The 13,990-nt window shown below is 40.8% G+C and overlaps 1 protein-coding gene across 2 annotated transcripts in view; it reads left to right on the top strand.

Annotated features, from left to right (window-relative positions):
- Positions 1–13,990, top strand: part of LOC133981510 (A disintegrin and metalloproteinase with thrombospondin motifs 20-like) — a 79,960-nt gene that overhangs the window by 38,628 nt on the left and 27,342 nt on the right. For both annotated transcript variants that reach the window (XM_062420249.1, XM_062420248.1), the window contains 11 exons: positions 93–210; positions 3,489–3,584; positions 5,935–6,101; positions 6,262–6,391; positions 7,177–7,303; positions 7,396–7,606; positions 7,949–8,113; positions 8,504–8,674; positions 9,770–9,889; positions 11,424–11,531; positions 13,284–13,448. In XM_062420249.1, coding sequence (XP_062276233.1) covers positions 93–210; positions 3,489–3,584; positions 5,935–6,101; positions 6,262–6,391; positions 7,177–7,303; positions 7,396–7,606; positions 7,949–8,113; positions 8,504–8,674; positions 9,770–9,889; positions 11,424–11,531; positions 13,284–13,448 — 1,578 coding nt within the window. The remainder of the gene's footprint in view (positions 1–92; positions 211–3,488; positions 3,585–5,934; positions 6,102–6,261; positions 6,392–7,176; positions 7,304–7,395; positions 7,607–7,948; positions 8,114–8,503; positions 8,675–9,769; positions 9,890–11,423; positions 11,532–13,283; positions 13,449–13,990) is intronic.

Genomic DNA, 13,990 nt, shown 5'->3' on the forward strand with positions numbered 1-13,990 from the left:
ACTTGTATTGCACTATGACAAAACCCAGCATGTCACAATACATCACTCTTAATCATTATTTTCCCATCTTCTCTTCATCATTGCCTCTTCAGCAAGCAGGCTGTGACCACGTGCTGAACTCGAAGGCCAGGAATGACAAGTGCGGAGTCTGTGGCGGGGACAACTCGTCATGTAAAACCCTGGCAGGGACCTTCAACGATGCTCAGTATGGTACGTCCCCCTCCTCATATTGCACGAAAGAAACACTAATAGCTGACTGTTCATAAAAAGGTGTTGCTATTAAACACACTGTATGTCAGCAGCTTCAGCGGATGAGCAATGATATATCTGATATGCAGTAAACATAGACTTCACTTCCACATGGCTACAGTGCTCATGTGCTGTATTCTCATATTATACACTGATGTCATATCTCGTTACGTTTAAACATAGTAAGCTTGATTTTCCGTAACAATACGTGTCTCAGCCAAATTAGGGGAATACAGGACACCAATACTCTCTAAAGCTTTAGAGGGTGATTAACACTCTGTCAGGTCTTTTGGTAGCAAAAACAAACCTGACATCACCCCTTTAAACTGTCTTGCTTAATGTGGTGCCTCAACGATGGCCAAGTGCTGATTGCATCCAATCCTTTTTATGTCTGGGCAGCAGAAGCAGAAGCATTAGCATAAAAGCCTTGGGTGTGGCCTCGATTATGTTTACTCCGCATTAGTTTGACACTTAGCTTTTGCGTCTCTAGCCATCTGCTTTCTTTCTTCACTCTGTTGTTTAGTGGGGGTAATTTATTGAACCACACCAGAGTGACCTCAGCCCTGGAAATCTTAAGAAAGAGACAAGAGTGGGAGTGCAGCCCCTGCAGAATATCCCTCTACTCCTGGGTCTGGGCCTGCCTTTCTCTCTATCACCCTGTGTCCTTTCCTGTTTGATGTATCTCTGTTTCTTAGTGTCTACCTTTGTCTGTCACTCAATCTTAGTCTTTATTATTTCCCTTTGCTACTGCACTAGACTAGACAAGCTTAATTCACAGACAAAACCAGAGTGGACCACTGAAATGATACAGATGTTTTCTTTAGTGGTGTTAATCAGTCACCAGTTTTTTTCTGAGATGTCTCTAATTAAATGTTCAAGTTGTAAAGCAATGCAATGTCTTTAGCTAGTTTACCCTTCAGTGAGTCAAAACCTGAATCAGTGAAGTCTAATGCTGAATTCAGACTACATTATACATCATACTTATCAGCCTGATGAAGGCCTGACCCAACAGACTTGGTCATCAGCAATGAAAATCAGCCGCAACAATTGCTTGTTTTGTCATGTAGTGTGTCTTAGTGAACAAAAGAAAACAGCACATGGGAAGCCATGAGAGACGGCAAGCTAAGATTAACTGGTGTACAATATATAGTCTGCTATGTCTTTTTGATCAGACATACTGTAGTGATCACTTCAAAAAGTAAAAACAGTGTGTAATGTTTTTAATTAAATTCAGATTCAAGACTCTATTCTATAATTCAAGTCTCTCTAGATAAACATGTTTGCCATGACCTCATTCACTATCCTTGGACAGTTTGCAATATGGCAAGCTTGTGACACTTTCAAATTTTCATCAGCAGGCTATTAATACTACATCATCTTCTCTCTTCCTAGTGGCAGGGAGATGCATGTTTGAGGTAAACCCCACCATTCTCTAAGTGCAGTATGGTTGTATGCCCCCTCCCTCCCGGGTGGTGTGTTTACTGTTCATTCCCGGGTCAGTCTGTGGTGATGGAGGATCGTGTGTGTGGTCAGTTGTTAAGCTGGGGGATCTCAGAGGCCTCTGATGGCTTGTGGATACCATGTTTCCTCAGAAGGGGACCGTGTTGGCGGATTCTAAAGTTCATACACCCCTATGTTTTTATGTGCTTATCCTGTCCCTAGTGGTTAGAGAGAGAATTTGACACTTAAACAGTAACAGTTAACACCAAGTTTTTTTTTTTTTTTTTACTGTACGTCTGGGTTTGTGGAAGTTTATTTAAAGTAGTTTCTTTTTACAGTTGTGTTTAGGAATGACAAGTAAGTATCAGGTACTGTGTGGCCTCAGTGGGAAGGTTTTTCAGTTTGACATGGCTTGTGATAATAATGGATGTGTGTGTTTGTTTGTGTGTGTGTGTGTGTGTGTGTTCGTGTGTGTGTGTGTGTGTGTGTGTGTGTGTGTGTGTGTGTGTGTGTGTGTGTGTGTGTGTGTGTGTGTGTGTGTGTGTGAGGCTTATGAGTGGACGATATGAAAACCAAGTGCTGCCCCCGAGTGGCTCAAGGTATCAGGCTAACCATCATATCGCACCCTTTTCTCTCTCATTCCATTGTTTTTTTTCTTTCATTTTGAAGGCAGGAGTATGTAGTTGGCTGGCCACATGGTTGCTGGTTGAATTCCTCAAGCTGAACTAACATAATGAAAGAAATTAGTGAACGTTAATAGTTTGGTAGGTAGCAGCCACCATTATTATACCCGCAATCAAGCCTTTGAACACCCTGTGGTTTTACTGGACTGACCTAGTGGTCCGAACAGCTGCTCATCATACACTAGGTGTTTCTGTAAACAGGAATATGCTGTTAACCATCTGATCTTCCCTATTTTACCTGTAGACAGTTGGATGTATTACATATCCTGGGTTTACTTGAATGTGCAGAAACTGAAGCAGCGATTTTCACAAGTAGAGCTGACTATCATTTGAATTTTTAAAAATACTAATATTGACATGATAACTGTGTTTTAGTTTAAAAAAAAAAAAAACAGTACCAATAGGTAAACCACACTGCCAATGAATACAATACAGTCTATAATTTAAAAAAAAGTATTATTTTAAATCTAAGCTGGATACTAGAATAAGAATAAAGAGCAAGCATTCAATATCAGCTTGTAGTTCTTGATACTTGTTGCTATGGGCACATTTCAGTTGGAGTTTAGTTGGTACATTTTTGGCTTCTCTCCTCTAATTGACATCATTTTCTTCATATTTTGCTCATTTTGTACTATGACCCCTACTCAATCTCTGTTTCAACATTTTGTGTTGTCCCCTCTTGGCTTTCACATGTTTCCCTGCCGCTTACTTTTGCTCTCTTACTCTTTCATGCTCACTCGTTTTCTATGTTAGTTTATCATGGGACAACAGGCCCGGTGTAGTAATTACAGGCCAAAGGTAGGTCCAGGGAATAATTACATATCATTTCACGGTTGGGCCTCTGAGACTAAAACAAGGTCTCCTGCAGGTTATTTGAGAGGACTAGACCTTTTTTGTATTTTTCCAAGTGTGACATTGAAATCCCTAGTGGTTAGAACCGGACTTCCCTAACTGAGATGTGGTGTAGCATAGTGAAGCTATTATGGAAATCAAGGTGGTACAGCTCAGTGCTGTTGATGTAGCTACTTTGTCCCTTTTGACCGTGTAACTGTTCATGTTTTTTGTCTCATTCTGTGTCTCTGCCTGTCTCTATTCTCTTTTTTTTCCTTTCTTCAGGTTACAACACAGTGGTCCGTATCCCAGCAGGAGCCACCAACATTGATATCAAACAGGTCAGCTACTCTGGAAAGCCAGAGGATGACAACTACCTCGGTGAGTATACTCTGTGTGTATGTGTTAGTGTAAGGATGTGGTTTTAGCAGCACAATATCAAGTTGCACATTTTCTTAGGAGAATCCAAAATTCAGGCAGTCCCACCTAATAAGATGTATATATTACACCCCGTTAGTTCTCATCACACAGGTCAATGCCATTACCCCCTCACATGACCATAAACCACCCAGATTTGGTGACCCAGAGCTATAGAGGCAGGCTTTTAGTTATGGGGGGTAAAGAGACATAGGCCAAACTGTTGTCAAACCGTTTTCATAAAGGAAAGGAAGCTGTCATTTGTACAGAGTGTATATAGAGGAAACGTGAAGGGGCGTTGGTCCATCTGGTCATGGCAAAGAGGGTTGGTTGGGAAAGCAAATGTCAGCCCCTGAGAAAGATAAATGAGGCAGCAATAGGTGCTAATTAGAGGCATGTGGAGCCCGGGCTGCATGAAAGTGGATATAGGGGTGTAGGGTTAGATGGGCCAACCGTGCTCAGTGTGTGTATGATTGCATGAGAGACATAGTCAGACATAGAGAGAGAAAAAAAATGAAAAGGGGTTTTGCCTATTTTGTGGGGGGTGGGGAGGGGTGGTGGGTTCAGATGGTTCAAGTCAGGTTCAAGATGTTCTCCAGTCAAATTGTCAGACAACACATCTGGAAGACTCTAGCTGCCATTCTGCTGTGAAAAGCTTGACTCCAGCTATTGCGGAGCACTGCACCAAAACTTTGAGTGTGTGCCGTCCACACATGGTTAACGCTTTGCCAATTTGAGGTCACCACACCCAGTCAAGTCAGAGACTGCAAATGTAATCCAATGCAAGTATTTAATGATAAAGCCAAGGGCAAATGTTTGACAAAGAGGAATCCCTGAGCTCATAATGACATCAAATAGAGCACTCCTGTGACTCATCATGCAAGCACACACAGGTCAGAAAATGCACTTCACAATTTTAGTTCCTAAGGAAACTCTATAAACACAATATATAAAAAAAGTGAGGATGAATCAATAGAGGAAACTGAAATAAGTACATATCATTCTTTTACTCAAGCTTTGTGTCCTCTCAAAAATGGTTGCTAAGGCCGGGGAAATCTCAGCAACATGTCATCAGTTTTCTTCCTGTGTTTCTCCCACACTTCTAGTTTCAAACAGGTGGCAAAAAGGCAAATGTGTCTTTGTGTGGCAGTAGAAATAGAGAAAGAGTGGTATCCTGCCCAGTAGACTACAATATAAAGAGTGGAAATCAAAGGAAAAAGCAGAATGAATGAGAGGGGAAATATTACAAATTCAGATGTTTGCCAACTAGGGCTAGGCGATAAAGACAAAATCAAATATCGTAATATTTTTATTTCAATATTGATATTATGACAATATTGTAGGGATGAAGAAGAAGACACTTTATCACATCTAAATAATCATCAGTAATGTGGATATAGTGACCAAGTGGGTAAATGCAAATAATAGAACAGCTATAAACAGTCTATATTGCTCTATTGCCAACATTAAAACACTAAATGAGTATTTTTTCCCCCCCTTTTTTCTGTGAAATAAGCTTCAGAAGAAACATCTCCTGGTCAGCACCAGGCATGAGAGAAGACAGGGACTTTAAAAAAAGCATATATGTTCCACTATGTGTGTATACCTTTCTGTGTCTGCACACTAATCCATTTTTTTCCATTGCTGCAACGTGTCACTGATGACAACCAGAGTGTGTAGATCATTGTCAAAACCCAGCAGACCCCCCCAGTCGTCTTTGGGCTAAAGATGACTAGCTGGGGTCCAACAATGTGCAGACTATAATGTAAACAAAGTTGGTTCTAGAGACTTAATCACATACATTGTTTCGGCATGCACTCTTAGATTGTAATTAACTGCATGTTTCTTGGAACATAGCTTTTGAGGTAGAGAAAGATTTTTGTGTTCATATGTTTGGTTGCCAAGTGTGAGTACCTAACCATGTGTTCCTGTGGGTGTTATTTGCGTCTGTATGTTTATATACTTGTTTGTATTTGCAGTCAGTGGAGGTCCTTTGTTTGCATAGTAATGTCAGTCACTAAGGAGAGTCATGCAGTCTAACTCCAAATGACTGCAATTTAGTGTCACTAGTGTTTCAACATGCCTCCCCTGCAACAATGGCTTTGCCCAACAATAGTTTGGCAGCTCAAAGCTCAATCTAACATATAGCCTGAAATAGCAAATGCCACTCCCAAAACCCCAATTCCGCAAGACAAAAACTCACTCTAAGAACGAAACATTCCTTCATTTACACTGAATTCTTTCATGTTTCAAGTTGTTGTTTAGAGTTTTGTGGTCTTATTTGTTGTCCCTATCTGTCTGTTCCTTATTCCAGCATTATCCGATAGCCAGTCCAACTCCCTCCTCAATGGGAACTTTGTGGTGGCCATGTTCAAAAGGGAAATCACCTTCAAGGGAATTGTCATAGAGTACAGCGGCTCAGACACTAAAGTGGAGCGAATCAACTGTACTGACCGCATTGAGGAGGAGCTCATTTTGCAGGTTATTAGAAGAAAGCTTTCTTCTTGGTGTCTTGAATTGTCTTTCTGCAAGTTGTCTTTGCTTCTCATTTCACGATATTTTGAGGATGATCTGCAACTTCTCTCTTGTGGAAAAGCCATGTGAAGTCCTTTGAACTTGACTCCCACCATTGTTTCCATAGGTCTTGTGTGTGGGAAACCTCTACAACCCAGATGTCCGTTACTCCTTCAACATACCCATTGAGGAACACAGGGAACAGTTTGTGTGGGATCCCTCAGGCTCCTGGCTTGAGTGCAACCGCATCTGTCAGGGTAAGAGCTTGACTCAGCCACCAAATCTCCACACATGAAGAATATGGATAAATTTCTTTGGTTTCAGTGAATCTTAAAAAGCTTTGTGGTCAAACAAAATATCCATTGTGAAATTGTAATGCAAGCATAATTACACATTTTCACTTTTAGGCCAATTGTTACTTCACAAATTGCAATATTGCAAAGTTTAATGCTGCAGAGTTATGTGGCCTAACTGACTGTTGAATTTCACAGCCAGTCTTAATGTAGAGCATAAAAATGTACCATTTAAAATCTGTAAGAAGTGTTAACTTTATAGAAACCATACTGTGTCTTACAGCTCTTATTACAGAGAGTCTTATTACATGGGCATGGAGCTCAGTGTCAGCGCATATTAGGATCAGCATTTCTCTTGCATCACTTACAAACACCTCTGGATTTAAAACCTTATTCACTCATCCCCTACTTCCATAAATCCCCCTCATGGCAACCTCAATGTGACCCCGGCCAATCACATCGCCCAACACCTTCCCCTTAGCTTGGCCCTTAACCCAACTAAGCCCCTCAGATTTCCCTTTCAGAAGCAAGCTAGTCAGGCTCCCTGTGGGTCAGAGTGCACCCAGTAAAGAGACATATTCAGGGGGTCTTCGATCGACATGGACCCCTAAGGTTGTATGATGAAGAACTGCATGTCAGAGAACTGATCAGGCTAGTTAAAGGTGAAGAAATGTGATATTACGAACTGTCTGCCAGATGTTGTCTGATTTAAACCTTACTTTTCTTTGCACGTGTGTGTTTCTGTGTAGGTGTGCGGAGACGAAAGGCAGTGTGTGTGCGTAAGAGCGATCACCTTGAGGTATCAGACCAACGCTGTGAACACTTACCTCGTCCTGTTGCTGTACCTGAGCCCTGCAACACCGACTGTGAAGTCAGGTGGGCATTTAATGCACAAAGACAGACATATACTGGCGCAAAAACAAATTCCTACAGAACACAAACATTTTTCTACATCTCCTCTCACACAGGTGGCATGTTGCTGGAAAGAGTGAATGCTCAGCTAAATGTGGCCTAGGTTACCGCAGCCTGGATGTCCAGTGTATGAAGTACAGCATGATGAAGAGACAGAGTGAGAGGATGGAGGCCAGCACCTGTATAGACATTGCCAAACCTCAAACTAGGGAACAGTGCCATGGGAACTGCCTGCTCAAGAACTGGCAGTACGGTGCCTGGTCACAGGTATGGGGAATTATGATATATAGTATGCACTGGACAAACAAACTTGAAAAAAATTGAAGAGCCTCATTTAAGGGACATATCTAGGCATATACAGTGTTCAAATATTGAGTTTAATCAGTGCCACTTTTGGTATATCCTTCGACTTAAAAAGTCATAATAAATCTGAAATAATCTGGCATTTTTTGTCCAAAATGCTGTATTAAAAGTACAACATTATTACAGCTTTTGGGTTACATCTTTGCAAGTGTAAAATATTTAATATACAATAATATAATGTGTATTTAATATTTGGATGAACATGATTGAGTGGGCTCAACATGGTTCATATATTCTTGTAAACAGTGCTCTAAGATGTGTGGACGTGGGAGCCGTAGCCGAGAGTCTTATTGTATGAACAACCGGGGCCGGCGGCTGTCGGACAGGGATTGCGACGAATACCAGAGGGTGGTCACGGAAATCTGCAATGACCAGCCATGTCCAAAGTGGACTGTCAGCGAGTGGAGCGAGGTGGGAACATATCTCAATCATGGAGCCACCCTTACAGATGGAATAACACAGCAGATCTCTCCAAATTTTAAAACACCAAAGAAACCTGGCTCTTAGCAGAGTATAATGCTAATATTGACATAGACATTTACTGACACTGCATCAGAAAGGTGTTTGTGTTTCTCTATTGTCTTTTTAGAGGATCTAATTATAATGCTGCTGAATTATGTTACTTAATATTAAAAGATGAGAAAGGACAAGAGAAGAAATGTGGGTGGTACTATTTTGTAACAGGAATGTGATGTGATTTTGGATGTGTGCCATCTCACATTGATTTATTTTTCTCTCCCTTTTCCACCATTATCAAACACCCTATCATTCCCACCTTCATCACACACCTGACCATCTCAGTGCCTGGTAACTTGTGGGAAAGGGATGAGGCACAGGCAAGTGTCCTGCAGCATGGGAGCTGGGGAGGAAAAGCTGAGCGAGCACCTCTGTGACCAGTCCAGCAAACCCCCCACTGTTGGCAACTGCGAGCTGCCTGAATGTGCATCCTGGCAAGTTGGTGTTTGGGGAGTGGTGAGTCCTGCAGACACACACACAAACACACATACACACGCACAGATAAGACAAAGACGAACTGGTTTGATGCTGTGTTTGACTGAGGAAATAGGTTTCATGTGTGGTTTGCCGTCTAGGAGTTTGTCTCCTATCGGTTACTTTGTGTATGTGTGTGTGCATGTGTGTGTGGTCACAGAGATCACGGAGAGAGAATGTGGTGTGTAGAAGTGACAGTGTATATTTCAAGTGTGTGTGTGAGTGTGTGTATGTGTAACCTGATATACTGGCGCGTTACGGAGGAGTGTGCTCTGACTCCAGCTGCCATTTCCTCTATGGTGCTTTCACTTTGCCCTCATATCCTGTCAGACTAAACCTGACCCACAGTGCACTGCACACACACTCGCACACACAAACACACATACACATACACACACTTTCCTATACATACAAGTTTCTTCGTTTTCATAGATTTAGCACTGTTAGGGTAAAGCACAAACTGAATGAAACATGTATGAATGAACACCTTTGCCCATTCATAGTCTAGTTTATACATTGAAAAACCTCCCACACATGTTTAGTCAGATAGTTGTATTTACAGAGCTGGAATATATTGGCTCGTTAATGCCTGTGCAATTATAATTTGCTGCTCAAATAAACCTATCCTGTGGCACTTCCTCTGCTCTTGTGTTGTACCTAAACATGGTTGGATCACCTTGTATGTGAGTTTAGAATTGGGTAAAGGGTCGAACTGAGAGTTTGGGTGTGTGTGTGTGTGTGTGTGTGTGTGTGTGTGTGTGTGTGTGTGTGTGTGTGTGTGTGTGTGAGAGAGAGAGAGAGAGAGAGAGAGAGAGAGAGAGAGAGAGAGAGAGAGATATATTGTATGTTTGTGTGTGTGTGCATGTCAGAGTATTAACCAAGCTCTGCTGGGCTGGACCTTGACTGAGGCCCCGTCTAAGATATCAACCTTGACATACTTAGATAGAGTTTGAGATAGCTTGCGCTTGACTGGGCTTCTCTCTTGTGTGTGTGTGTGTGTGTGTGTGTGTGTGTGTGTGTGTGTGTGTGTGTGTGTGTGTGTGTGTGTGTGTGTGTGTGTGTGATTTTGTCTTTCAGTGTGCAGTGACCTGTGGCCATGGCTACCAGATGAGAGCTGTGAGGTGTGTGTCAGGGGACTATGGTGACACAGTAGATGACAGAGAGTGCAACGCTGCGGCAAGGCCCAGAGACAGTCAGGTAAAAAGAACCTCAAAAACCTCATAATAAGTGCTCATACACTCTCCACACTGCTCAAATAACAAAGGGTCAACATTTTAGGTTCACCATCATTTGTCCCAAAATTGGTGTTTTCTCTTGGGTAAAGAAACAAAACAAAACAAAATTAATAGCACAAGGGCATAATAAGCATAATAATGCCACATGTATTATCTGAGGTTAGACACAAGGCTCAGTTTAAACTATTCCCAATCAGTTGTAAAGTTTATAATAAAGAGGGTCCTCTTTGTACTTCAGAATGTACTTTCTCTAACATTGAAGAGCTGTTAATTATTACTGCAATTAGGCAAGCCAGACTAAAATTAGTATTTATTCAAGGAATTTAGGCTTCCTGGGTTTTATATACTTTAAATGATAGTCCCACTATAAGCCAACTTAAAGCAGCATTAAGTATTTTTTTGGATGACATGTCAACAGTGGAATAAGCCAACATTGACATATTATCACCTCGTAAAGTTGTTGTGGCTAACGTGTTTGCAAACCATGGCCTAAACATTTGGTGCAACATTAGCCTTAATTTGGATGTTTCTGGCCATGACTCCAAATATTGCTAATGCAAGACCCAGTGGTTATAGTGGTTATGTCCGTGGTTATATCACAACCTTTTCACTGAAAACATACCAAAACATGAGCTGAAAGATGCAATGACTCTCCATAGCACCAGCTTACTTTTTGCTGTGAGATTTGAGCCTAAAAACATCTACGGTGGACAAAGTGAGCCAACAGCTGGAAGCCAGACCAGTCAGCAAACTTAAGGTTTTAGAGGATGAGGAAGACAAGCAGTGCTGAATCATTGACACTCAACCCTTGATTCTTGTGAGCAACAACTTAAACTAGGCACTGCAGATCTAAACTCAAGCATTATTCAGTGAGTACATGACCCATTTTTTTTACCTCAGAGCCACTCACATTGTGAATAATTCAGGTGAACTTTGAAAAATGTTCATTCAATGATTTTGATGTTTTAGCTCATGAAAACTCTCATCATTGATTTACTGATTGGTTAAAAGCAAATCCAGTCACCTGAAAAGGGACTTCAATCTCTGACAATTGAGCTTTCAACACAAATTTCAGTAAAGCAAAATTCATGACCTGGTTGTTAGAGTTAACATCATCAGCCTCTTTAAATGTTTACCAGCTCTACTTTTACTCAATTCAGTGTCAAGGTGGACACAGACCATAAGGCTGCTGCACACTTTATCTGAGTACTTTAAGTGTATTGCTCAAGGGTTCCTAAACACTGATGGAAACTCAAGGCAGAGTGTTGAACTGATGACCTTTCAGTCTCCAGATAACAGTGGTGGAAGAAGCATTCGTACAGCTGCAGAGAGTGTAGACTATTCCTTTAAGACAACTATAGTTATTATTAACGCACCACATATACTGTAACTTCATTGAAGGGAAAATAATGCTTTGAAGTATTTGTGAATATTTATTTTCCACCCACTGATGTTTGACTTGTATGACTACAGTGTTTTCATGTTTGTATATGCAGGACTGTGAGATGCCAGCGTGTCCATGGGCCTCTCCTGCACAAAGCACACCTCGTCCTGACAAGTCTGCTCAGCTCTTGACTCAGTGGAGATATGGCTCCTGGACTGCGGTGAGGAAACAAAAGGGGTTTATTGGGTCTATCAGAGCACATTATAGTCTGTAGGTTTACCTTATGAAGTCCAAAAGAATATATAAAAGCAATGCAGTTTTTGTTAAATGGTAAAAAAAAATTCTTGAACTGTTTCATTCATCTTTATGGATGTGTTGCTTGCATATAGAGTTTGCATATACTGTATACTGTATGTGTATGTGTTTCTTTGTGTTTAATAGCAGGGAACCACACTCTAGTAATGACGGGTCTGCTGCATATATCTTTACAATTAATAGGTTGACATATAAAATTTGACTGTATATTCTGACATTCTTTCAGATAGTACATACTGTACAGACCATAATCTTTTTTGGCATTGTCTCTTTTACCCCCTGCTGCATCGACGCGCTCCCTCTCACAAACACAAACACACACACACACACACACACAAACACACACACACACACACACACACACACACACACAAACACACACACACGCACACACACACACACATACAGACCCACACACAAGCTTCACTGTCTGGGCAGAGAGGCCCCTCTGTCTCTGATGCCTGTCTTTGTATTGTTACTCGTCGCAAATGAAAACCAGACTTCATCTAAACACGGGTCTACGGTTTCTAAGATTGAACCCCGTCTGTCAATCTGAAAGTCGGTGTGAGCTCACATGTCAAAGAGGCCAGTGCCAGTGTGGTCTTACAGACACACACATAATACACACATACAAATACATATATTCTCTCAGCAGAAGTATAGTATCATTGATATGAGTGGGATATTAATGGGCCTGTTTGAGCTGGAGCCATTCGATTGCATTAGGTATTCATCTACTCAGAAATGTTAACTATGATGTCCTGTTGAGATGACATGGGTTCCACTATATATATCGTATAAGCAGGTGAAAGATGATCAGAGTCATCTGAGGACACCAACGATGGCAGAGAAATTCCTGAACACATTTATTTATGACACCAGGAATCCAGAGAAAGATTAGGTGCCGTTTGTAAACACAGCATTCTAATCTTTCCCATCCTGGATGACAACATTTTTTTATTTTTTATTGATTTAATTATCGTAAAACAAGATATTACTGAACATTTTTACTGCACAAGAACTGATTAATAGAAGCGTCTGAAACTCATATTGGACAATGCTAAAAATGTGTTTAACATCTTGCATCCTTATTGTATACTTTCAAATGAAACGGTAAATGGTCAGGTTGGTAACTTCAAATTGAACATAATTGCAGTTTACCGATGACTCACTTGATATTATACAGTGTCTGGGTAATTATATGTCTACTAGAGGTACTATAGATACATGATATATAGTTCATATGGTATTTAGTGTTCTTTCATTTGGAGCTAACGGTTTGCAGAAATTGTATAGCACAGCTTTCATGGCATATTCATTCCAAAAAAAATAACATGCTTTTAGTTTTGAGTAGAATTGGTTATATTGGTTATACTGGTTACGATTTTAAAGCAATGACATTTTTTTCAGAAGTCCACTACAAAAAGAAGAAAATGAAGAAAAAAATAATTGATTTTGCAATTAGCCATTATTTTCACACATGCAGAAGTGAGTCTGTGGGACCCCAAGAAAGAAGGAAATGTGTCCAATTTCAACAAACACAAGAGTTAATGATTCCTGTGGGTTGTTTGTATCATACTGTAAAACTGTATAATACAAAACATTTTTAAATTCCACATGAGATGAATATTTATCTCATAATCTGCATGCTCCTCAGTGCTCAGTGTCCTGTGGCAAGGGGAAGCGAGAGCGTTATGTCAGCTGCAGAGATGCCCAGGGAGGAGTCGCCGATGAATCATACTGCGCCCACCTGACCCGGCCCCCGGAGTCCTCTGCCTGCTTCAGCCCCTGTGGTCAATGGATTGAGGGGGAGTGGTCTCCTGTAAGCAAAACGTCTGACACTGTGTCCAATTGATACAGATGTTTTCCAGTACAGAGACTTGCAATAATCACCACCACTAATAATAAAAACAAAGTATAGAAAAATACAAAAGAGAGAGAAATAAAATACTAGAATAGAGCATTAAATATAAGGTTGCTGCATAAAATAATGATTTGCTTTAAAATCCTTAAAAGGACATACAGTACAAATGAGAGATTAACATTTAAAGTGCTTTGAAATAGCTCAATCATAAGCACAGGAGAAGAGAAGTGTTTTTAGCCTGGATTTAAAAATGTTCACAGTTGGGGCCGATTTCAGTTCTGCTGTTATTTTATTCCAGTTGTGTGCAGCATAACAGCTAAAAGCTGCTTCACCATGTTTAGTTTGAACTCTGGGCTCCACTATTTGACCTGAGTCAGTAGATCTCAGAGCCCTAATGGGTTTATATTCCACTAACATGACAGATTGACTAAAGACAGATTGATCATATCTAATAAGGAGGTGCTAACTGAGGGAAAGACTTCCTTAAGCAGCCTAGTTGG

This window comes from Scomber scombrus, chromosome 6, assembly GCF_963691925.1.
Source record: "Scomber scombrus chromosome 6, fScoSco1.1, whole genome shotgun sequence".
Classification (NCBI taxonomy): Eukaryota; Metazoa; Chordata; class Actinopteri; order Scombriformes; family Scombridae; genus Scomber; species Scomber scombrus.